At 43.6% G+C, this 26,115-nt stretch overlaps 1 protein-coding gene across 4 annotated transcripts in view; it reads left to right on the plus strand.

Annotated features, from left to right (window-relative positions):
- Nucleotides 1–7,308: 7,308 nt before the first annotated feature.
- GLI2 (GLI family zinc finger 2) overlaps nucleotides 7,309–26,115 on the plus strand; it is a 149,168-nt gene continuing 130,361 nt past the window's right edge. For 3 of the 4 annotated variants that reach the window (XM_069861399.1, XM_069861401.1, XM_069861400.1), the window contains exon 1: nucleotides 7,309–7,466. In XM_069861399.1, the coding sequence (XP_069717500.1) occupies nucleotides 7,334–7,466 (133 nt within the window). In that variant the 5' untranslated portion in view covers nucleotides 7,309–7,333. The remainder of the gene's footprint in view (nucleotides 7,467–26,115) is intronic. The other variant, XM_069861402.1, reaches the window with a different exon arrangement.

A 26,115-nucleotide genomic window follows, 5' to 3' on the forward strand; every position in this document is an offset into this window, starting at 1 on the left:
ATGTATTGTAATTGTTTATAACCCAGCATCTGAAAGATAATTTCTGTTCAAGGCTCTAAGGTTGGCAACTTGAAAATGTACTTGAAGTGAGGAAATGAATGAAATTTATCTGATATTTTTATAAACTGGTCTTATTTATAAGGAAGCAGCAATGTTGAAGTGGTACTAGTGTTCATGAAAAATACAAAAAACAGGTGAAATGCGAGTTCATTTGTTCAATATCATCTCCTTTCCAATAACCAAAACCTAGAATGTAAATGGCTTTAGAAAGGGTAAAACCCACTTATGATTCAATTCTGTGGCCTTAGTTGTTGCCATCTGGTGCCATTCCTGAAGGATGCATGTCTCTGTGGGTCCTGTGTCACATCTGTCAGCCCTTCCCAGGACCAAGGGTTCCAGGGTGCTACCCGTGTGCAGACACCAGCATCACACCCTTACTATCCAGGGCCCGTTAGTGTCTGGTTCCTCTGCTTATAAGGGTCATCCAGCTGCTGAATGCTACTTCTGGAGCAGGCAGATGAATGCTTAAGACCTTCCTATGGTGATAATTTCCAATCACCACCACTAATACCACTGGCTTTTTTGATATAAGTACAGGGCCACTATGGTCAGTGTAAGGAGGGACAGCACTTGTGACTCTTTCTGAGGTGTATCTGACATTGCTTTCTTTCATGTGCACGGCACCATGTGCAGCAGTGGATTGTGTCCTTGTGTTTGGGTCCTCTAGCTGCAAAGAATAATAGAGCACACGGGAAGGCTGCATTACTTGGAGCTGTTTGCAGCTCATACTTCTTCTGAGTGGCTTGCATGTCTCCATTTTGTTTCCCTGCAAGTTCCCTGAATGGTTTCTGTGTCTCTTCTTTCTGTGCCTTGCCTCTCTGCCCTAGTCCTGCCATGTTAGACATCATGCCATGCCTTCTGCTGCCCCTGCAGGGCTGTGTATCCCCATCTCCCATATTACCAGGTCTGTCTGCAGCCTCTTTCTTCCTTTTTCTCATGTTACTCTTTCCTTTCTCTGTGGGATCTGCCATTGCCTGCCTTGTACCTGTGCCTCTGTTCACTCATATTCTTCACTACGGTCTTACCTTTTTTAGTCTGTAGGGTCATCCCTCCTTCCCCTTATTTCTTCTTGGTCTTCCAGGCTCTTCTCCAAGCTCATAAACCCCTGTTATTTCCACATCCAACGAATCATCATTGTAAACAACCCTTCTTCTCTCTTCTCTCATGACTCTATCCCATCATTAATTTTTCCATACTTTGCCTCCTTTCTTTACGCCCTGGGGCAGAATTGCACCCATTGCTGTGTGGAATATCCCTGGATGTTCTAGAGCTGGTTGGAGGCGACGTTCTGAAGTTATCACGTTACAGGGAAATGTTGCCAAGCACCAGGCAGTCCGGTGCCCTCACAGTATAGCAAGAGTGGCTTCTTCCTCGTGCTTTTGGCGTGCTGTTGCCATATGGAAATGGCAGATGGTGTTGATCAGGAAGTTAATCTAGAAGCGTATCCGTTTCATGCAGTACACGAAAGACTTGTTCATTAAACTTAGAACTCTAATTTAAAGCCAATTAACAGAGTGATTTGAAGAGACTTGTTGTTTTTGAAGTTCAAAAGAGACGCTAAGTCTCTGATTTCAGCCTTTGTACATTCCAGAACCTGTATAACTATTGCAGTGTTGCCAACTCTCCTGTTCTGGTTTTTTTTTTTTTCCCTTCTTTTTTTTTTTTTTCCCTCTTCATTTTTTTTGAGTGATGCAACTTCTGCCATGGGCTGAAATTGTTTGGTGAAGCCTTATGAATGCGCAGCTTTTTTAGTAATTTTAGCCCTACATTTGGGGGTGGATGGGCAGAATTTGCGTGTCTTTCTATCCTCTTTGCTGAAAGCCATCACAGCTCTCTCTCCTCCGTCCCTTTGGCAACTCGGTATTATTATTCTCTAAGCAGGAGCTGGGGAAGGAAGTAGGAAAAATAAGAAGTCTTGAGCACCTCTGTGCCCTCCTAACACAAGTTCTGTCAGCATAAGGTTGTCTCCGCTTCCTTTCCTCTCTCTCCGTAAAGTCTCCCAGAAGCTGATACGGACCTACCACAGAAGCTTTCTCAATCTCAGAAGGGGCAGCAGAGGCCTTCAGACAGACAGCTATTGTTCTACACACGCATGGCCCAGTGTACAGGTCTAATTTTCATGTGTAATCTGTCCAAGCAGACAATTCCTAAGAAGTGCCAAGATGGGAAACCCTGTGTCAGGAGGATCCCAGAAGTGATTAGTTCTGAATTAATATGGATGCTTCTTTTGCCTCAGACTGATATCCTGTAAATACTTGCGGATAATGTGCTTGGGTAGTCCCAGCGTTTCATAGTAGCATGCGTACAGAAAAAACTTCCTTCAGTAGTTTGAAGCTGTTGCTGATATAAAAGAAAATATAGGGGTCAAGTTTTGCTATTCTATAGAGACTATGATTTCACCAGGTTAACTGTTGCTACTTCTGTGTAACTAAGAATATAATTTGGCCCAAACCCTGAGAGAATAAAAAGGATCACAGTAGCCACTGTATCAAGACAGCGTTCAAAACAATTGGCTCACACTGAGTTTCATAAGCAGATCATGCATTCAGAAGCTTTTAGCTGCATGACACAGTCTGCTGCAAAAGAAGGGATAGGGGGAGTATCTCTTTGTTTATCTTAACTAAAACAGCATGCCAGGAAAAGCTATCAAGCAGTATTGTACCTGCATGAGGGGTGACATGGAAGAGAAGATAAAGCATCTCCCTGTGGGTGCACGAGGATCAGCCTGGTGAGAGCTGTGTGAAGGCTGCCCTCGGTTATCCCAGCTCACATTGGTCATGCGAGGAGCCAGCAGCAGTGGGACTTCATCCTGGCTGCTCTGTGGTGGAGGAGGTGCTGGTGTCATCAGCCATCACACCTCCAACGCATCCCTTTGGGAGGGATGGCACCTCACCGGCACTGCTGGAGCTGTGCGTGAGGAGGTCGGGTAGAGGTGGACTTAATGAAGGAGACGGAGGATAAACATTGGTCTCAGAAAGCCCACAATATTCGCAAAAGCAGAAGGGCTGCTGAAAGCCTCCTTGGGAAATTCCTTCCTACCGCCTCCTGGGGCTGCTGGGCACGAAGGCAGCATTCAGTGTCTGTGGTGGCTTCTGGAGGACTGGATGTCACAACATCATTGGCAATGCCTGCCCTCTGCCAGAGAGGCTCGGTCCCACACTGCTACTTAGTCTTTGAATAGTGGTGGCAAAATTGGTGATTTGTGTTTCACAGAAAAGCTTGGGGGCAGAAATATATGTTTCCTGCTCTGTCTAGGAGGAGGAGAGTGGGGTTTGTTGAGGGAGGAAAAATCCTGGAGAAGGAAGTAATGCTTTTTTGAAAAGTGTGTGCAGGGATTTTGGCTGATGAGCATCTATTTATTCCTAAGTTTTCTGGCAGTCCTGCTCAGGCTGATGCCCTCCAAAAGAGACAAGCACTTTGGGACACCACTTTCAACCATTCTTTGAGCACTTAGCAGGAGGGATTGTTTTATTAGGAAAGTTTACGGCTTCTTGTTTTCCCTCAAAGGCAAATGTGACTTTGTTGGTTTTGATTCTGTTGAGATTTCTCCCTTTTAATATACAACACAGCTGTTAAAATATCTGGGGTTGTCCAGGGCAAATCATATAGCACATTCCTTGTTCAGATCTCAGATGGCTGCCTTTTTAGTGTTGCTGCAGAATTATATTACTGGGCATATGAATAGTGCTGGTATTAGTGTCAAAATCAATTACCCAACCCTCCTCCTGCAGAGAAAGCTACAAACCTTAGGAACAATCTGAGTAATCCATTCTGGGTTTCTAATTCTGAATAATGACGGAGGGCAGAGACTTGTGTTTGAATAAGTGCACAGGGTCTTTCTCTGTATAGTCACTCCTAAATGCATGCTCTTTACAGGAAAAAGCAGGCTCCCTGTGAAACCCTTTTTCATGCCAAATGGCTCGCTGCTAAGATTAATCTGTCATTGAATTTATAAATTCTGTGTGGCACAGAGCAGCGGAAAAAGTTTAGCATTGAACAGAAAGCAAACTATGTATTGCTTAAAAAATGAATGCTGCGCTCCTGGATGGTGTGGATTGACTGCCTCCATCAATATATCTTCTTATCATGGTAATAAAAATACTTACATAGCCTTGTGCCTCCGAGGATCTCAAAGCACTTTGCAAATAAGGCAAAGCACTATTTCCTATTTTACAGCTGTGGAAACTGGCTGTGAGAGAGGTTAAGCTTTTTGCCCGGGGGCACAGAGGAGACTGTAGTAGAGCCAAGATGGGAACCTAAATCTCCAGAGTGTTAGTGCTGTGTCCTGGTCACACACTGCACCAAAGCACATGGGGGAGTCTGCTGGTCAGTGACTCTCAGCCATCATGCATAAAACCTCAATATGTGGGATAAGATTTCAATATCTGTTTTCCTTCACCCCTTAGTCTCTGTCTCACTCTATGAGTGGAGATGCTGAGCAGGACAGGATCCAACCATAGAGGATGCTTGTTTTCTCCTGGTCTGGGACAGTCAGCTCTGATTGTGGGTGGCTGTGGAAGGAGAATAACTTTTGCCTGCTCCTGATTTGGGGAAAACCTCGAAGCCTCACATCCAGCCTGCTCTGTCCCAAGCACCTTTTTGAAGCAAAAATAATTACAGACTTATTACTCTAAATCCTATAAGATTAGAGTAGTTGTATTCTTTTTTTTTCTTCCTAATCCAGTATTTGAGAAGGATTTGCCTGTTTAATGCAACCATTTATTAGGAACACTTGTTTGTTGTTTTTATTTTAATTCATAATTCATCTGAAAAGAGAGCATACGACTACTTAGGCCGGATTTTCAAATATCTCACCACATTCCAGCTCGATAAATGACACATCTGAAAATCTGAGTCCCTACCGAACTAGTTTGCCTGTGGCAGGGATTTAGAAATCTCACTTCAGGCACCTCTCTGGAAAAAAGCACGGCTGTAACCTGCATGTTTTACAGAACTATTTCTATTACTAGTTGCTTCCTTCCCCTCTCTGGCTGCTGTGCTTCACTGCCTCCGGCCCCCTGAGGAAGCTCCCTCATGCATAACGCTGCCAGGAGGGTCAGGGTGACTGGAGAGGGACCAGGCTGGGAGGGGTGTGAGGGTGAGCGTCTGGTTTCAAACAAAAGTGCAAAGCCTTGAAACAAGGGACTAAAAAGAAACAGGTGGGGGGCTAGTAATATAGCCTCTGAAGTTTATTTGCTTAACGAACAGAAGCCCAGACTGTCAGACCTAGGTCAAATACTCCTCCACTTTGAGTGTATTTATTTCATATATGGTCTGTAACCCAACCTGATTTCTGGATTAAACTGCTGTAAAGTCCTGGCCCCCAGGAACCCATCTCAAGTTTGCCGTCAAGCCCAGCACATGCCAGGGCAGGACCTCAAGGGGCCACCTCGATATTCACTGAAGCCTTGTGTCATGTGTAAAGCCTGTAATTGTGGGTCCTGTCATTTCCAATGCAAGCTTTGCTGTTTACAGCTGCAAATCATGACCGCAGATCCATCACTTAGTTGTCCTCTTAATGTGAGCCCTGTCTGGAGGCTCCTGGGATAAGCTGCCTGGGCTGTAGCACGTAACTGCTTGGTGGGCAGTGGTGGCTGTGCTGAAGGACCATATCCACCATCTGCCACGTCCCTCTGGGGTGCCAGCAAGGGTGACTTTGTTTTTATAGGAAAGTTTTAAAGTAGCCATTAAGCAGAGGAGAAAGGGGTTTGGGACAGCTTGTCAGTGCAACACGCAGTCTCCAACAGTGGGTGTGAAGGAGTCTGGGAGCATGGGACTGTGTGCTAAGGCGCGGAGCTTACTGTGTAGTGGGGAAAGAGGGGCTTTGCTTTCTTGCTTGTCTGTCCTTGAAGTTACAGCACATAAACTGCTTGAAAATCAGCAAAACAGCGAGAGAAAACAACCAACCACAAAATGAAGTGCTTGTGCCAGGGTCATGGACAACTAAAGGGTAAAAGTTACAAGTCACATATGGGAGTTCCAGAGATCTCCGCATGCTTTAAAGTTTTTAGGCGTATTAACTTTTTAATCCAAGGTTTTCGGGAGTCAGTTAATACTCCAGAGTAAAAAGGGGAAATATTGAGCCGGTGCAAAAGCAGTAAAACCACCTGCACACAAAAAGATGATTTCTCGTTTCCCAGACATTTTTTGGCTGGTTCCATTAATTCCAGCAATGTAAACAGCCAGTGTGCTCTAGAGTATCTCAGGAGCTGAAAAAAATTGCATCTGAAAATTTGCATGTGGAAAATTGAAGATCTGCATTAAAATTAGAAAGGCAAGGAGGAATTAGCAGTGGGTTTTTCCAAGACCAGACTGAGGCTGGTAGTGCCAGGTAACTGTGGGTTCTGTAAAAACAGGAGTCAGGTGGAGACATTTGAAATAAAATAATTTAAAGTGGGGTGAACAAAAGTACTTGCAGTCACAAGTATGAAGCATGTCTCCTCATTTAAGCCCCATCTTTATGTTAAATTCGGGACACACAGAAGTTTGCTTTTGGGAGATGAGATAAGTCTGAGTCATGCAGAACAAAAGATTGAGCTAACAAAAATTCAGGAGCTGTATTTTTCATGGCTCTAAATTAACACCCACCCATCCCCCACCACTGCGTTATTTGTGTTTTGATATCTTTTTGTTTTGTGGAGCTTTCATGGACACTTAATTCACAATTTATATTGGGGGTAAGGTGATGCAGCTGCTCAGGATAGGATTTTGAAATGTTCTGATCAGGGCACTTGGTCAGAACCAATGCACAGAATAAGCATCAACTGGTTTGGAAAAAAACCCTCTACCTTAACTATATTTTTAGCTATATTTTTATTGAAAGTTTTTAGCTGACTCAGTTTTTTGTTATGATGGGATAAGTCACGTATAGGATAGACAGATTAGTTTTATACAAGCTAATTTTTTGTGTCTCGCCTGTCCTTTAATCCTGGAAGGTCCTTTGGACCCATCAGCTTTATTATGCAACCTAAGTTTGTATGGGGGAAAAAATGTATTTTGGTCCTGATCATTTTAGATCTTCAACTACGGGAAGCTAGTGGAATGTGAGAATGCCCATCCCTTTGCAAGGTTGTGCCCTTCCTGCTTATACTGGCTGTGCTGCTAGATTCAGAAACCCAGGAAATCTTTAATGCTCGCCATTTACCTTTGAGCTCTGCTGAACCATTGGCTGCTTCCTTGTGGAGCAGATTTTGCCTGTTTTGTGAGTGGTGACCAGAATCTGGTTTTGTTTTATGTCCTGTAGGGTTGCTGAGCTGGAAGATGCACGCCTAAGATGGAAACTTCTGCTTCAACTGCTGCTGGGAAAAAAGAAGGGAAAGGTGCAGTTCTGGAGGGAAATGGCTTTACAGAGACGGGGAAGAAACCCACTCCTTTAGCAGCTGCAGGAGTAGCAGTGGCACAAGGAGGTACTTTATGTTTTCCACACTTTGAAAGCAGCAGGGGTGTTTTTCATTAGATTGTAAGAATTTAATAAGTACAGTGGCATCTGTCCTCCTGTGAACACGCTGAGTTTATTGGGGTTCTTGGCCGTCGGGAGGTCACAGGAGCAAGAAGCTGTGTCACCACGTGGTGTCCAAACGTCACTGCACCATGTGAAGTCACTGCCACTTGTAGAGAACTTGACTGGAGTGAAGGAGAAAATGGGTGTAAGAGGTGGCCATTGGAGAGCTGAGGCATCCCACCACTGCTTGCTACTGGCTGACTGGTGTTGTGGTGCCTAGTGCTCCACCATGGAGGAGTTAAAGGGTGGCTGGCAAGGCTGGCTGAAGCTAGGGGAGCACCTTGTTATCATGACTAGGAGGACTAGGGAGACCATACAGTCCCTATTGGGCGCAGAAGGAACAACAGTGACAGGGGATGAGGAAAAGGCTGAGGTGCTTAATGCCTTCTTTGCCTCAGTCTTTAATTGTAAAGAAAGTTGTTGCATCTGTGTACAAACCCAGGAACTAGAGAAGTAAAATGAGGTTCCCGTGATCCAAGAGGAGGTGGTCAGAGCCTTGCTAGCCCGACTAGACACCCACAAGTCTATGGGGCCGGATGGGATTCATCCAAGGGTTTTGAAGGAGCTGGCGGATGTGCTGGCCAATCCCCTTTCCATCATCTTCCAACAGTCCTGGAAGACTGGGGAAGTCCCACTGGACTGGAGGCTGATGTTGTGCCCATCTACAAGAAGGGTCGCAGGGAGGACCCAGGAAACTACAGGCCTGTCAGTCTGACCTCAGTGCCAGGGAAAGTCATGGAGCAGGTGATCTGGAGTGCTATCATGAAGCACATGCAAGAGAACCGGGTGATCAGGCCCAGTCAACACAGGTTCATGAAAGGCAGGTCTTGCCAAACTAACCTGATCGCTTTCTATGACAAAGTGACTCGGCTGCTGGACAAGGGAAAGGCTGTGGATGTATCTTCTTGGACCTCAGTAAAGCCTTTGACACAGTTTCTCACAGCATTCTGCTTGAGAAACTGTCAGCCCCTGGCCTGGACAGGCGCACACTCTCCTGGGTGGAAAACTGGTTGGCTGGCCGGGCCCAGAGAGTGGTGGGAAATGGTGTGAAATCCAGCTGGAGGCCAGTGACAAGTGGGGTTCCCCAGGGCTCAGTGCTGGGTCCAGCCCTGTTCAATGTCTTTATCAATGACCTAGATGAAGGCATTGAGTGCACCCTTAGCAAGTTTGTGGATGACACTAAGCTGGGTGGAAGTGTCGATCTGCTGGAGGGTAGGGAGGCTCTGCAAAGGGATCTGAACAGGCTGGACCGCTGGGCTGAGTCCAATGGCATGAGGTTTAACAAGGCCAAATGCCGGGTCCTGCACTTGGGGCACAACAACCCTGTGCAGTGCTACAGACTAGGAGAAGTCTCTCTAGAAAGCTGCCTGGAGGAGAGGGACCTGGGGGTGTTGGTTGACAGTCGACTGAACATGAGCCAGCAGTGGCCCAGGTGGCCAAGGAGGCCAATGGCATCTTGGCTTGGATCAGAAACGGCGTGACCAGCAGGTCCAGGGAGGTTCTTCTCCCTCTGTACTCAGCACTGGTGAGACCGCTCCTGGAATCCTGTGTTCAGTTCTGGGCCCCTCACCACAAGAAGGATGTTGAGGCTCTGGAGCGAGTCCAGAGAAGAGCAACAAAGCTTGTGAAGGGGCTGGAAAACAGGCCTTATGAGGAACGGCTGAGAGAGCTGGGGTTGTTTAGCCTGGAGAAGAGGAGGCTGAGGGGAGACCTCACTGCTCTTTACAACTACCTGAAAGGAGGTTGTAGAGAGGAGGGTGCTGGCGTCTTCTCCCAAGTGACAGGGGACAGGACAAGAGGGAATGGCCTCAAGCTCCACCAGGGGAGATTTAGGCTGGACATCAGGAAAAAATTTTTCATGGAAAGGGTCATTGGGCACTGGAACAGGCTGCCCAGGGAGGTGGTTGAGTCACCTTCCCTGGAGGTGTTTAAGGCACGGGTGGATGAGGTGCTGAGGGGCATGGGTTAGTGATTGATAGGAATGGTTGGACTCGATGATCCGGTGGGTCTCTTCCAACCTGGTTATTCTATGATTCTATGATCGGGGAGAAGTGTTGTGTGCTGGCTGTCATCCTGCTAATGAGCTAAACAGACTGCACTGTCTCCAGCCATTCTTGCTGCAATTTCATGGTTAGGGAGAAATCTGGAATTGCCAATACCCAATGGAAGAAAGTTCACAAAGAAAACCCGCAGTTTGTGTCATTCCCGTCTATGTCAGAAATAGCTCAGGTCCTGACATCTTTTTATGTCAGTGTTTTGGCAAGGTTCTGGTCCTGATGGTGTTTGCGTCAATTGGAAGGCTCTTTTGGATACCCACAGGCGTGGGGTTGGTTTTGGTAGGTGTAACATTGGTGTGCAGGAGAACATACAGTCATGCTGCTCCTGTATCCTCTCACCTCTTGTGGCAGGCAAAATACAGCCCCAAGAAACACATCCCTCACTGTCACACATGTGCTGGTGGATCTCCAGGTTGGTGCAAGGACCCTTCATGGTGGCTTCAGGTGTGAGCAAGGCTGTTCCTGCCACAGAGGCACCACACTGCCCTTGTTAGGGACCAGGAGTCCTTTCTGGACAAGATGTAAGGACACAAACTTAGAAGGGGCTGCATCATCTTAGATGTGACAGGAGACAGCTGTGTAAACTTTTCAGGCAATCTTTGTTTTCCTCTTTAAGATACCTTATTGCTAGCTAAAATCTACCTCAAAGTGAACCCTTCTCCTCCTCTTTGTTCACTGCAGGGTGGCTTCTCATCAACTCAGGAGAGCAGCATGACTCCTCTGTGGGTTCCTTGGTTTCTTACGCAGCTCAACTGGAGTGTGGTTTCTGTTGGCTGGGTTTTGAAGATAGTTCTTAGCCCAAATTGCTTAAATTTGCTTTATCTAGCCTCCCTTTTCCAACACATTTGTTTTCCTTATTCATTTTCATATTAACCCGGAAAGACTCAGGTGCACAGAATAAGGCAGTAGCTGCTAGATTGTAATCTATCAGATTAGTTTGTGTGTTTGATAAATTTTGTTAGTCTTTGCTAGCCAAAGGAATGTTTTCCTTAAAAAGAGCTAGAAAATCTTTTACACAGAGTTATTTGGAAAGAAATACAGTTTCATGCTGCTGAATGAACTTGAGCTACTTTCCTTGTGAGCATCATGCAAAGTGGCAGGAAAGAAGTCTCACTGGGTGGCAGAAATAGAGGAAAGACAGGGGCAGCCACATACACAAGTCTGCCATCCCTCAGCAGATTTTGGTCCCTACACAAGCTGTAGGAACCATGAGGCAACCCACTTGAAGCATCATCACAGTGGCTGGCAAGTCCGAAGAGCTAATGGGTGCCAACAAAGTCCACGCATATGCTAAAATTCAAAGCCCACAGGCAGGCATGCTGTAGTGAATAAGCACCTTTTCCCCACTTGGCATTTGCCTTGGGAGTGCCTCCACCAAGGAAGCAGTCACTGCATTTCGAAAGATACAATGGAAATGTGGATTCCCCTGAAGTGGAGCTCATTTGGCACCCCTAGAGACTTGATTCGTTTACAGGCTCACTATTTCTACTTTTATTAAGAAGAAGATGAGAATAAGTGGAGGATTGTTTGAAGATGTCAGGAGACTCGTGATGAAAGCATTGTGTAATGAGTTGTAAAGAGCAAAATCTATGTCATGCTGGGAAGAGAAGTGCTCATAAATGACCTAAAATGGCTAGCAGTGGAGTAGCATGCAATCGGACTCTGGCCCTGCATCTCTGCAGGGGATGCATATGCTCTTGTGGTTTACAGGGCTTTCCTTTGAATTCTGGCTAGACATTATACACGCTCCTGAAACGGAGCAGAGTGCTGCATGTGGTTATATGTAGAAAAACTAATTCAAAGTCATCTTATAATATCAGTTAATTGCAAAGTGTGATTTAGCAGATAATAATAATGTACATGGTATTTGTGCTAATATAATGTATTTGCTTCACTAAGCTATTGTAGTTACTCATAACAGGCCAGAAATACGTGTATTTATACTCATATTCTTACAGAAGAAAGCAAACGAGGCATGGAGATCAATTATTTTGTTCAGCTTGAGGAAGGGAACAGCTTTTAAGGGAAGGCCTCCAAGCTCTCCACCCTGCTTTGGAGCTGTATAAATGAGTCTTTATACTCTTTCAAGACAAACTCTTGATTTTATTTATTGTAGAGGTTTTACTCTTTGTAGTAACATGTGAGAAAGGGGCAGCAAGGCTCAGCTAGTGCTGCAGATCACCAAGCTGCTCTCCAGAGCCAAACAAACATAATTTACAACACATTTCTTCTCCTTTATTCTACTGAATCACACAGATGGAGTGCCAACATAGTATGTTTCTCAGATAATAAGTTTTTCTTTTTCCCTTGTAGAAATCAATAGATTCATAAGGTTTTATTTATAATTAAGGTGATTTAAAGCAATAAACTGAATATTGAAGATAATTCTCAGCCCAATTTGATTAATATTTTATTATATAATTGTTTAGGCTATTTTATTATAAGGTAAAAACTTGTCCAGTCTCCATTTCTTGTTTCCTTGCTTTGCATATTTGTCCCAAATATTTGCAGCCTTGAACAAATTAAGTTACAGCTGTAGGAAAAGAGATCGGCATTGTTGATACTGTAAGTGGATGAGTTCTTTCATACTAACAATCTGCATCTCATATATTTAGTCTACTGAAGCTGCCACTTTTGAGATCTTCCGTGACATTTTTTTATAGCAACTCATTGATCAGGTGTTCAGAAAATGGCCTCACAGAAATGACATCAGGCAAGTCTCTCCTAACTTTATATTTTTACATAAATCATGCTGGCCAAGGAGTCAACGCTCCTTTCTTCTGTTTGAGTAGGTGTGTGTGACAGAGATGGAAGCTGGTTTTACTGACAGTATGCAAGAGCTGTAGACAGCCTGATCTGGAGGAGAACCTCTCACTTTCTGTGCCTCCTCTTCTGGAAGGGCAACTCATAACTCTTCGTGGTTAGAAAACACTTTCGTTGAGTGCAAAAGGGCATATTGCTACATAAGGTAGGAGACCTTGGAGCAAAGCACCACGTGAATTAGGCTGGGTTGGGTTCTTCAGGCTAGCACTGCAACATCCTCTGTATCCACATGTACAAGGAAGCCAAGAAAGCCCAGGCACATAGCTGCAGGATAAATTTAAATGAGCTACTCTTTCAAGGGCAGAGATATTTGGGAAGATGGGTTTCTCATGTTGTAATAAAAATGGGTTTCTCATGTTGTAATAAAAATTAAATACAAATTCTCCTAAATGCTAACTGCCTGACTTTAACAAGGCCCAGAATGCACCTTTCCCTCCTACCCCACCCTCAGCATGACACAAACACCAAGTTCCCAAATTGATGGTGTTTATGTTTGAAACATTTTTCTGATGTCTGGCTCTGTCAAGACTAATTTTAGCATTTCTAAAGCTGGGTAGAAATACAGCCTCATTACTTTGATGTCAGAGCATAGTTTACTATTAGTATATTCTGGGGTTTATCATTTTAGTCATGTTTAACACGGCTGCAGCAGGCATGCACTATTAAATCTGGCTTATTTTACATTCCTGTCCGAGATTATTTATTTGGAACAATTTCCTCTCTATCAAAAGACACGGCTAATGCTGAGTTTTAATGTGTTATTTACACACAAAATAACCTATTTACAACTCAGTATCTGCCGCAGGGAGAATGAATGGGGCAGTGCTCCCTTCATCCTGTTGTATCTGAGTTTAACAATCTGGGTTGCTAATAGAACCATTTATCACGGGGTGGTAATTTATTTTATGTTAGCTGCACAGGTCTCCCTGCCTCTGATCTATGGAAATACTTTGTATATAATGAAGTTCAACAAGTCATTTGGTGTAAACATGGGGAAACCAAGCTGCAGAACCAGTAAGACTCTGGCTACATTATTTTTCCAGGAGGTAACGACTCTCTTCTGATAGTAAGGCTTCAGTTGATGAAATACAGCTCTTTGCCCCACGAGTGCTGTAAGGACAGAGCATGGGGCTTTTCTGCAGTGGATCAGAGATGGGGATAGAGTTTGGTCACTTGATTTATGGGCTGGCGGGAATGCTCATTGCTGCAGAAGTAGCATACTCAGCCCTTTCATAGGCAGAGGAGAAGGGCAGGGAGCACCTCCCATCACTCTCCAGAGGTCTTCTATAAGCAAGCTCTGAGTGGCTTTGGCAAGGAGTCCTTGTGCAGTTCAGCTTGTCTCAGGACTGGATTATGGGAAGACCATGTAAATGAGGAGGAGGAAATGCCAGCATCCCAGCAGACCTCAGCGCATTGAAAAAATATATAGTTTGTGTGGCCTGAAGCTCAGACAAGTTAGAAGGGGAACATGAAATCATCTCCTCTGTCCACCCTGGAAGGGCAGGGATCTTCTCCAAAGAATGTTTTTCATTCAGTTGTTCACAATTAGCAGGAAAAAGAATATAACCAGTAAAGCACATTTTTCAGTTTCCTACCCTGTATTGCTTTTGTGTATGCAACTTAAAACTTTGAGATATGGAGTTAACAAAAAAGTCTGAGTTGACTGTGGGAGGGAAGGGGTAAGTGGTTAACACTGAATGATGGGAAAATCCCAGAATTTAGACTACTAATTTCTCCAGAAGCCACTGTGTGTCTACTGCGTATAGCTCAGTGACCCCCATCTTCGGGCTTCAGTGCAACACTGCTGTAAGGGCGATAGCAATTACGAATTGTTTTTCTTTCCTGAACATTTCCGTGAGTCTTCTATAAAAGTAATTCCCTCAGGACTTAAAGAGGGTTTCTTTGTCACCATAAACCTTCTGGCTAGCCAGATTGCCTACAGGTCTCTCTTGTGTCTACCCAGTTGTGTCCCTTTGGGAAGCCGGAGGTCTCAGATGCTCAGACTGGTGCAATGTTGAGGTTGTTCCTCTGTTGCAGGATATCGAGGCTAGCCACTGGCTTTGAATCACACTGGTCAGCTGGTGCCTGCTCTTTGGAATAGTTTAGAGTAATCCATGTAGAGCTAGAAAGCCATGCCGTTGTTTATGTTTAGAGAGCACTATGTAGTGTTCAGGCGTGGCAGAGACCACTCTCAGAGCAGCAGGTTTATTTCTTCAGCTATGCTAATTTTAGCAGCTAAAATTGCTGCAAACTCTGCCACAAAAAGCATGTCTTTTCTCCTGCCTGCATTCTTTCCTCTCTCCATGGCCTGCAACGTTGAGTATTTCTAGTCTTTTATCTAAAACAGTTAGCAATGCATCTTTGTAGGATAACCCTTTCCTTTGCGTGATCAAGTGATTGGAGTCCTACTTCTTGGCCACTTGTTTTTTATGCTACGCTCATGGAGGAACCCCCCTTCGAGGGCCCCTTTTCAGGGTTTCTCTGTGTTTTAGCCAGCCCTGTAGGCAGAGGTGCAACCTCAAAGTGGATAACAAGTAATGTTTACAGACTTTTTGTGTCACATTGAGTAGCCCTTACAGATGACGCTAGACTGTATCACCAAAGCATTCGATGATGCAGCAACTTTATAATATCAGCCAGCATTCAGTCATTGTACACAGCTCCCCCAAAACTGTCATACCAAAAGTACCTACAACTTCAGCCCATTACAGATGCTGAGGTGCTTTGAAGACAGAACAATTTAATCTTATCCCTAACCACGTGGCGGGATTGCACACCAATTTAAAAAGCTTTTATGAGTTTCAAATGAGGAAAAAAAAGAGATATTCTTCACAGGCTGGTTCTGGCACTGGTGATCCCAACCACTAAATACCACCTGAAAGAACTTTGTATTTTGTGAGTGTCTTTTTATTATTATTGTCAATAATAGTAGTAATAATAGTAGCTTCTACTTTTCTATTAATTTGTAAGCTCCAAAAGCTTATTCTGGCAAGTACTGATATTATCTTTAATGTCTGTTCAGTTTAGACCTCCACTAAAGTGCCTCTTGGAGGAACCTTTTCTACCTTTGCTACACTTACCTATTTATGGGTTGGTCACTTATAGTCAAGTAAGAAAATCTAGTGGTGATAGTGGATTATATTTATCATTATGCTTTCCTGGGCTGTCTCCTCTGGGCTGCCAGCATGACCCCATAGTTTTGAATTTTTAGTGTCTTTAGCAGCTTTTTGCCTGAGCATCTTAGAATTTGCACAGGTTTTGTAAATTAATCCTCCCAACATCATCCATTAACTGTGGCATTTGCCATAATCATGGGGGGACCAGGGATGGGGCTTGTTTTGTTGGAGGTTGACTGCCTAAATGTTAGGTGTCTAGTTTGGAATCCTTTTGCATTAGGGTGGGGTAAATCATGTTGTGGAGATGCCTACTTTGTTCCCTTGAGGGTTTCCTGCCTAATTTGAGGTGGCTAATATTAGGCGGACAAATCCCAGTCTTACGGATCTGGCCAAAATTGCAGAGTGAGGTTAAAGCAAGGAGCCAAGGTGTGACCAGATTAATACTTAAAAGCCTGTCATTCACATTCACCAGTCTGTAGGCTGATGAGCAGTTTGAGAGCCCTGAGCGCCAGGTCTGAACTGAAATCTCACCCTGTGGCTTCTCAAGTCACAGGCAGGCTCAACACCTGTCAACAAAGCCGGGGAAACTGCTTCCCAGAGCTACTCCAGCTTTCCACCAGCACTGACAAAACTAGTGTTTTAGCAGCCATTCAGACAGATGGGCAATTTAAAATTCCCACTAAAAAAGCAAGGAAAAAACCTAGTAATTTCTAAAGGCTACAAAAGACTCCTAAAAATAACCCAAGTGGAGAAAGGCTGTTAATGCAAAAGTAATTAATTACGTTAAAAGAAGCAACTAGAGAGGCCAGTTGTGTAAATCACTTTAAAGGGAACAAGCCTTAGATAAAATCCATTCTTTTATCACACAGATTAAGTCTTCCTTTTGACGCTAAATAACTGATAGGATATGGCAGAGTGTTCCATGGCTGCCTGCATGGAGCAGTGGGATTGTTCCTGTGTTCAGGTGGATGGCAGAGAAAAATGTTCTTAGAAATGCTGTGCACCCAATACCAGCACCAAGAAGTGAGGCTTATATTCTTGACACTTCCTAAAAATTTCTGTGTGGCCTTCAGAAGACAGCCGAACACCTCAGAGCAGAAAGAGGACTTTAGCATTGCTCGTCTCCTCCTTAAACTGCTCCCCGTGAAACCTGGTTATCTGTTTTCATGGTTTCATGTGGCAGTGAGTGAGGTGCAGAGGCCTGTGAGGGCTCAGCCTCTTCCTCTGTACTATCTTCTATGTTGTTTTTTTGTTCAATAAGAGAACATAACTGTGCTGTCTAGTGGCTTCTGGGAGCCTAGGTATTGGGGACATTTCTTACCTTGGCTGGCCCCTGTAGTGCTTGCATACTTCAGCCTCTTGCACTTTTCTCCACACATAAGCATCGTGGTAAAGCTAGGAAATAGAACAGGAGGATTTTCCAAGACCAAAGTGGCTGTAACAGGTTTAGCTGTTGCAGGGAGATGTCAAGAACTGGTTATCTCTGAGACTTAGGAAGTTAAAAGGTGGCATACATGGGACACCCGTGGTGGTTCAAAGGACTTAGCCCAGGTCCCTCTGGTCACTATATCCACTAGAAAGTCCACATCCCTTGAGTCACAATATCTACTAGCAAGTCCTTTCTCTCTCACCGATATTCCAAGTAATCATGGTCAAGTGACAAAAATTTTCATGTTCATCTGCCAAGTGGAGTTGTTTTTTTCCCTCCAGGGGAGATGAATACAAGTTGTCTCTGCATCACATATTGCCTTTGAGAGCACCATGTTACAGCAGTCAGTATCATTCCTTCTTTCTGTGTAAGAGTATGAAAATGTTCAGTAATGCTAGTAGAATTTTACTAAATTTATTAAATTAAATTTGGTTTTGGTAATGCCTCTGTTCAGTACCTAGCATAGTGGGCTCATGATCAGGGGGACTACAATTTTTTTCCAGAACTAAGTGGGACATAACTTGCAGAAACCTTGAATTCTGAAATTAATCAATATCCCAGGAATTCGGTGTGGGTTCTGTGTTTGGCAGGATGAGTTCTCTGACCTTAATAGTAACAGCAGAGAATAAACCTCAGCCAAGATCATAAGCTTAGCTTTTACTGTGGTGGAATGAAGTGAATATAGTCTCTTCATGCTAACTGGTTTAGGGTTATGTTAAACTTGTGAACTTGTTTGTGTTTGGAGGTGACCCCCACTGGGTGTTTTGTGGTTCCTACACTGTGTTGGGATGAAATCATGCAAACCTTGGTGGCAAGAACTAAACGGAATTTTGCGCACATAGGCTGGCTGGGTCCAAAATGAAAATAAAATAAAAGATCACTCAGTGTGATCCCGCATGAACGAAAATGAAAAAAATTTCACACAAACTCATTTGAAATCAATTCTGTCTTTTCTGCAGTCTGTTAGAGAGCTCCAGGGGGGTTTTCTCCTTTTCTATTTTTTATACCTCTTTCCTTCTTATAGAATCCCAGATATTTTAAAGGATGTATTCCATTGAAAATGCTTCCGGTTGTAATTAAGTTGTAAATAAGAACAGGAGTATTTTAAACAAAATATTTATATTTACTGCCACTAATATCTGATTTTTAAAATACAGCAACATTTGGAGGGACTGAATGGTGCTGTTCTAGACAGAAAGCTGCTCTCTTCTCTTACATGGATCGGCTTCTGACTCTGACAGATTTTTTAAAAAAAATCACAGCTTGCAACAGATGCATCCTAAAGTAAACAGTTAAAGTAGATGTTTTGATGTCGTTGTCGTATTGATATAAAAGATCAGTGTCTGAGTATTCCTGAAAACCATCCAATAGAGGAGGTATCTTCTTGCAGTACCCTGGCCCCATGTGCACAGCTTCAATGATAGTTTAGTAATTTAAACAAAACAGAGATACTTCTGCACCTCAAAAGATGCTTTCGAGCCTAGAGAAGGTGGTAAGGGCTCAGCATTCCTGACTTTGGGTCAAAATTTTGAGGAACGTTCAGATTTTCACCAAGTGAAATTTTTTCCCTGTTTGTGAGCAGGTTAAAGTATCTTTCTCCGCTTTTTTTTTTTTTCCTGTTTGGGGATCACCGTTTCGTGGCTGCTCTGTGTGGGGTGAGGACAGCGGTGATGGGGGAGCCAAGCATCTGCCAGTTCTGCATGCAGGCTGTTGTGAATATCAGTGTCCTGTGTGAATACACCAAAGTGCCTTCATTGTACAGCTCAAGGTTAAGTTAAATCTTGTTCATTTCAGTTCACAGGTAGAGCTGTTGATGTTCTTTCTGAGGCATTTATAGCCACATTTTAAAGTAAAAACAGAGAAACATAAAGGTGAGGACTTTAGGCATTGGTTTGCACTTCCCGTTTTAACGAGAGGAATTATTATGTGTTGTGGGAAGCTGACCCGACTCCCAGAGGCTGCTTGTGTGAAGGTACCCAATTTTTTGGTGACTTCCTACGGTGAGGGCATAGCACTGAGCCTGGGGAAAATTAGTTTCAGTTCCTGAACCAGCCCTAAACTTCCTTCATGATTTTGGGAAAGCTGCTTGACTTCCCTTTGCTCCCCCATTTATATAATGAACTTGCGTTGTTCTTTGGGCCTCGAGGCCCATCCATCAGCATCTGGTTAGCATGTTTATGGCAGTGGTCATACTGAAGCACTTAATGGGTCAGACTGCATGTAAGTTGCCGTTCCCCCCTACCCACTGCCTGTGAGAGGGTGCTGCTGCCCCTGGGCACCATTACAAGGGTGACCTTGTTCATATGTCTAAGGTGTCAACCTGCTGCTGTCAAAAAGACCCAATAAAACAGATTTGCAGGGTTAGGAAAAATGAGATTAATTTCTTACACTGTTTCAATATCTGTAGCAGAGAAACTGTTTGGGGATACATTGAGTTGACTGTGTTTAAAGGGGTCACGCTGCTCTGGAATAAGAAAGTTTTCAGGTCATCTTACGTGGCAAACTCTGTTGGGGAACACTGTGTTGTTAATAGCTGTGTAAATCTCTTGTACTTAAACAAGAGAAAAATAATTTTCCCAGTTTAAGAGGATTTTCTACATATTTAATCAATGGGTGAGGTTCATCAAATAGTTTGCTGAAGTTCAAGTACCTGAACGGAGTTTTGGATAGGCCTGAATGAATTTACAGAAACCATGCAGAGCTTCAGGGTGACTGAAGGAACAGACAATAGTTCTGGCAGTCTTCTATAATTAGACCCTTAGGAAAGGTGTTTTTCTGGAAATCAGGTGATAGCAGGAGAAGAAAATCACTGACGTGGGATGACGGCTTCAGAGAAAAAGTTGGTTTCAGCTCTCCTTCCTATTAGCCTCTGTCCATGTGCACGCTCTATACCTGTATATGCTGCTGCAGAGGAGCTGGCAATACTCTTGTTTGGTGCAATTTTTTCCCTTTGGAAAACTCTGGAGGAACCTTTGTGTGATGTTACAAGGACATGCTTAAAACGTCTTTACTGCAGGGTCCTGTATTTCAAATGCTGGAGCAGTGACCTAAAATAGATATGGGATGACTGAATGTGTGAAAAACATTTGCATCTCTTTTCTGAGCTCCTTGCATGATGCATTAACTTCTGTAAACAAGCTAAAAGGGTTGGGAAGAAAAAAAAAAAAAAGGGAGTTTTGCAAACTCCTGTGCTTCTTTTAATTCCACTTGAAACAATGTCTTAGCAGCTGAAATAAGATGCAAGACTATCTTTTGGGCACAGAGTCACTGACACTTGAAGCAGGCTGGATTTATATGTAGTTACTAAGAAATATATAGCAAAATGAAAGTCTCAGGCACTGAGTTCACGTGCATTGCCCATTGTAAAGATAAGTAACTGCTGTTATAAGATCACTTAAATGGTTACCTTTGGGACATAAAAGGGATCTTTGAAGACAGTAAGTCTTAATACAGAAATGTTTACTCATAAAAAATACATTTGGAATGGGGGAGGGGAACACATTTCCTATTAATGTGGGGTTTGCCTTTTATGGCAGGTTGTAGCAGGTCTTTAACCTCTGTAGCACTTGAGTGAAGATAGAAATGAGCTTAGCTCTAAGTATCAGCCCAAAGGGCCTTTCCTCACTGCCTGTAACTGCAATGTGTCTTGTAAAGGTGGTTTTAGTTTATTCTTCCTTTCTGTGACCCAAATGAAAAACAATTCCAACTTCAAAACCTTCCAGTAGTTAAGTCCTGAGGGCAGAATAGAAATGTCCTCCTGAATCTGGTTCACTTAACCTCGTGTTTTGTGAGGTACAGGACTGGTGGCCCAAACCGTGCTTAGATGCGGTGGGAATTAGAAGGCTGACTAAGGCAGGGAACAGAAAAGGGAATTTGGACCTTGAATGCCGTGGTTGTAGGTACCACAAAGGAGGGAGGAAGCTTCCCCAGATGCTCAGAAAAGGTGCAGATGTGCAAGCCTAGCATTCCTGATCTGCCTCTTAGTGCACTTGAAATGGATGGTGGGTTCATGGTTTTTCCGTTAAGGGTTCTGCAGGTAATTTTGAAACACTTTCTCTAGACAATTGTGTGTTCTAAAGTGAGGCAAAAGGTAGTGTCAGCAGCATTTTGTGGAATCTTCAAGAGGAAAACTCAATAACATAGGGAAAAGTAAGTGTTTGAGTGGAAGAATTACATGCTCATAAGAAGGAAATGACTGGGTACAGAAAGGGACAAAAGATAGAGAAGCTAGAAAGAAGTCCATGTTTGTCGTGAAGATGTGGTTATCAAGCAGAGATGACTGGATTTCTGATGACGTTTTCTCTAAGACCATGACCCAGTGCAAATTTATCTGTCCGCATGCCAGTGACAGGGTAAGACCATTGGTGGACTTCTGTTATTCCAAAACATGATGTTCATCCAGTAATCCTTTTTGTAAGTACCAGAAATTAGGGTTTGAGTCACATACTAGCCTGTCTTTGTAGTTGGTACAGCATGTTCTGGTCACGTAATGAGACAGAGGACAGATTAAACTAAAGAAAGGCAGCGGGATTTTCATTCAGGAAATTGGTATGGTAATGACAGATATAGAGTCTTGGCATGTTTAAGATAGGCTTCATCTACTTTCTTCAGGTAGCAGATACAAGCACAGTTCTCGCTTATATTCACCCAGTCAAGCATGAGGAGGTAACAAGTTCTCTAGGGAGGCTGGTATTTAATATCTGCCAGATGCCTCCCAGAGAATACTAATATAGATCCCAGGTTTAGTGTGCTCTGGGAATGCAGATGGTTGGTAGCAACACGCCTGGCCTGGCAGTTACATCTCCCTTAGCTCCACAGCAGAGCTGCCTGGATTTTTATCCCCTGGATTGTAAAAGCAATGGATCGGTCAAAGAAGCTTCTTGCCGACTTTCCTGGGAGATTTTCTGGAGGTTTAGAGGGCAGGAGAGGGAGAGATGCTGAAGTTGCCATCAGGGCATTACACCAGTGGGTAAAGTGAGCGGCAAAATCAATTGCCCCAGACGTCACTTGGACCGTCCTCTTCAGCAGGGCAAGCCAAGTGCTGTGATGCAGTGAGGTCCATGGGGAGGACTGTGTTCAAGGAGCACTTCATCCAGCTCCTGCAGTGCGTGTATCCCCCTCCAAGACCACAGTGAGGGAAGAGGGAGGTGGCATCCAAGCCTGCCACAGCCCTTGTGGGAAGCCCTGGAGATCCCGCAGCTTGTCTTCTGTCTGAAGCAGGGGAAGTACTTCTATGAATCTCAGTTTCTTACCAAAAAAGGGGAAGGAAGAAAAAAAAAATAACCCCTGCAAGGCTCCATATAAATTAGGGCAATAAAACTGCCTGTGGTCACAATCAAATTATACGGTCTAAATCTATATAAAAGAACTGGAGTGGCTTCAGTCCAGCACTAATGTCCTCATTGCTGTAAGCAGCAAACGGAGGAGGAGGAGAAGGAAGGGCAGGAACTGGGCTCCCAGCACCAACACACCAGGGAAACAATTTGCTGAGGTGGTTGAAGAACATGTTTTCAAAATCTGTTTGTATCCATAAGGGTTTGAGAAGAGGATGTCGTCTGCTTACTCGGTAACTTGTGTGTGGCCTGTGAGTGGTTTCAGATGCTTGGCCAAAACCAAATAATCTCTTCTTTTAGGAAATCTGAAAAGTATGTGTGCATCCCAAAAAAAGAATGGTGATTTGCAGTGACGTCACGTGCTCCTGCCATAGCATGTTGTGTAACCATGGCACTGTGTGATGGCAAGGTCGGGGAGAGGGATAGCTGAGTCCCCTCTGCTAGAAACAGAGACTAGACATTATGATTTGGACTTTCACAAGACTCTGAGTTAATAGATTGTTTTTAATGGGAGAAAAGACTACCGGGGTATATCATATATCTTCTGAATTCAGCTGAATGCTGCAAAAATGTCCAAATTAGGACATGGTACTTACTAGAAGTGAAATAACAGAACTAGTGAACTTTACAGTGAGAAGAACTTGCAGATAAAGTTGAAATTTATGATGTTGTAGGAGATTTTCAAACTGAATATTTTGGCTTCTTTTCTGAGTACCCTGGCCGCACTGACAAGTTTATAAATCTCTGTGGTGTTTGGCTAATATCCTGAGGATCTGCACTGTCCTACTCGGAAATGGTAGCTGCCTTCAGTATTAATTAAGGGCTGTATTAGGGACAGCGGTGGGAGCAAGAGGGGTCTTTCAAGTCTGGCAGCTGCTGCTATCAGAGGAAATGAGCAGAGAGGCTGCACATGCACAGCCTGAGAGCCAAAGGGACTCCTTGTGCCCTGCGTCTGCACAGCAGCTGTATGGGGCCAGCCAGAAGGTGTGAAAGACTAATCGGCTGGGGGGAAACATCAAATCTCCTGGACCAAGGGGGAAAAAAAAAAGCTGGGAAGGTAAAAGCAGTAGCAGGTTTAGGCACAATCCATAGAAGACCACTGCAGGCTTAGATGAAGGAAAAGACACCGGGAAATTTAATAACCTGTTATATTTATGTAACACATTTCATCCTCAAAGCACTTTATGAACTTGATGTGCAAACTATGCGTACATGTATCCTTTCATCTGACAATGACTGTAGATGCCTTCGGTGTGAAGCCTGAGGATGGCTGCTTTGCAGCATTACAACCGTATAGGACAGCAAGTGAAAAATGCCTTAACTGATTGAATTGTGAGCAGGCAACTTTAGGGAGGCAGAGGTTAACCTTTGGGCAGGACAGAGAGATTGAGAATGGTTGTGCAGGCAAAGGGCATGTGTGGTAATATCTTCTGTGACTACAGTCAATCCATGATTAATCCTTTAGAGATCTCACCAGATAGAGCTTTCTTTAGGGAAAGATGGATAATTAACCATGGCTTGCTGCAAATCTGGGATGAGCTTTCTTCATTGTCACTTGGCAGTCTCCCACCTCAGAAAGAACTTGCTGACTCTGGCTTGCATGAGCAGCTTTTCCACTTGAGATCCAATGGGATCAAATAATGAGGTTCTACGGACGGTGGTGTGATGTTGTCCAATTCTTAAATTTTCCCACTTAATGGCATTTTTATCTCAAAGGAAGAGCATTTCTTTTTAAAAGGGGCCAATAAACAAGCATTAGAAATCCAGGGAGATGTGCAAGTTGATAGCACTTCAAAGTTGTTCGGAAAGAAAAAAAATGCCACACCAGCAGCTTTGCCCCTTCCCAAGGAAGTTCTGCATTTTCAGGCATGATAGTTTTCAATGTCACCCACCCTGTAAGAGTTTTGGTGTGCTGTCTAATCCCCCACCTTAATGAGTTCTGCAGGGATGCACCATGATAGCTAAAGATCATTTACCTGAATTGCTTTTTAATTTCTGGAATGGGAAGCTGCTTGTGCAGCAGGATAATTACATTATAATTTACAGCAATCCAAAATCAATAAATTTAGTCATATTGGGATAGAAAAGGAGGGTGAAAAATCCCCCCACCATTAAATTATTTCACACTCTGTGCTTGATGTTCCAAGAACTCAACAATAAACTTTGGGGGATGGGAGAGAGGAGTGGAGAACCATTGGCTTCCTGAGACTGGTCAGTAAATCAGCTTTGCCCAGTGATTTCTATAGTGAAATAACACATGACTGTGTTTGCAGAAGAGGGCAAAATCAGCAGATAATGTCCTCTTTCTGATTTATTTTAATTCCAGGGTATTAAACCAAAGAAAATGCTTTATACTCTCTCTGTCCCTTATTCCAGTGGGAGAAAGCTGATGGACCATCGTCAGCTGCAAACTAAACCCAGGTATCTACCTGAGCTTGCTCTGTCTGAATATAACAGTAGAACTGAGTAATTATTGGGGTAAGCCACTATGGGAACTAGTGGGGTTTTAAGCTCTTGTCTTCATCAAGATGAGATAGGATTTTTTTCCCAAATTAATAGTTTTGCCATGTACAAACTATTTGGCTTATTGCATGGAGAAATTAATGAAAACCCGTGAAGCATGTTGTAAGGAGAACAGGGTGTGTTGCCTCAGTCTTGCCTGAGCTTCAGAGCCTCTACTCTTCCCTAAACTGTACTCAGGAAAGACTATGTGAGGGACACTCTCTTCTTTCAGTGAGTCTTCAAAACCCAGAAAATCCAGCAGTGCTCTGGCTTCTAGAAGCACCAAGGGAGGAAGGGTGACCTTGCAATGAGAAGGTTGGTACTTTTGTATCTGCTGCCAGCACCTCTTTGGAGCAAGCCAAGCCCTGGCGACATCAGTGCTGATCTGGCTGACTGCTGGGCCATCGGGCTGGTGGTGTCCGTGGCACTCCACGTCTTCCAGTGTCCACCCAGGAGTCAGGTTCGGTTCCTGCAGGTGGGAGGAACAGCAAATAGACGCAGGTAGTCCAAACATACTTCTAACTTATTTGAAAGAAATATTATTTGAGCAGATACTTCAAAGGGGTTCAGTTGGATACATGGAGATTGGAGCTGTGGGGTTTTTTTTTTGGTTTTTTTTTCCTTTCTATTTTCTTTAAAAGAAAGCTTCTTGGTTGTATTAGATCTCACTCATTTCTTCGCTGAGGCATAGCTGGTTGAATTAATCTCACAGGAAGATGTATTAGGCGTTTCTGGACTTCCCCCACTCAGACTAACTCAATTTTATTTTTTGAAACCACAGAAAAGCTGTCGATGCTGCATCCAAAAAAGGATGTTGTATGAAAGGAAATCTCTTTGTCTCTTGTATTTGAGAAGGATTATGATCTGGCATGACCTCATTATGGGTTAGGCGAGAATATTTCTGGAAATACTAATTAAATACTTTTTCCATCCCTTGTGCCCTTGTAGCATCTGTAGACTTTCTAACAAAAAAAAGAGAAAAAAAATCTGTCTGTGAGGAATTTTTTTGAAGCTCTTCCCCCACTTAAATGAAGGAGGTACACTTACAGTATGGTAGCAATATTAGAAGTTATTAACCAAAGTTTTCTTAGTTGTGATGAACTAGAGGAAAATAATTATCTGAAAGAAGAAAGTAAAGCTGGGACTCTTCGGGTGCTTTTGTCTATACTTGAGTTTAGGAGTCTGAACAATTCTTTTAATTTCAGTGAGATCGTTCTCGATTGCTGAAAGCATCCATCCTTCTCTGCAGGTTTTTTGCTTTTGATTTTTTTCACATTCAGTTTCAGTGAGCACA

This window comes from Phaenicophaeus curvirostris, chromosome 7 (assembly GCF_032191515.1).
Source record: "Phaenicophaeus curvirostris isolate KB17595 chromosome 7, BPBGC_Pcur_1.0, whole genome shotgun sequence".
Taxonomy (NCBI): domain Eukaryota; kingdom Metazoa; phylum Chordata; class Aves; order Cuculiformes; family Cuculidae; genus Phaenicophaeus; species Phaenicophaeus curvirostris.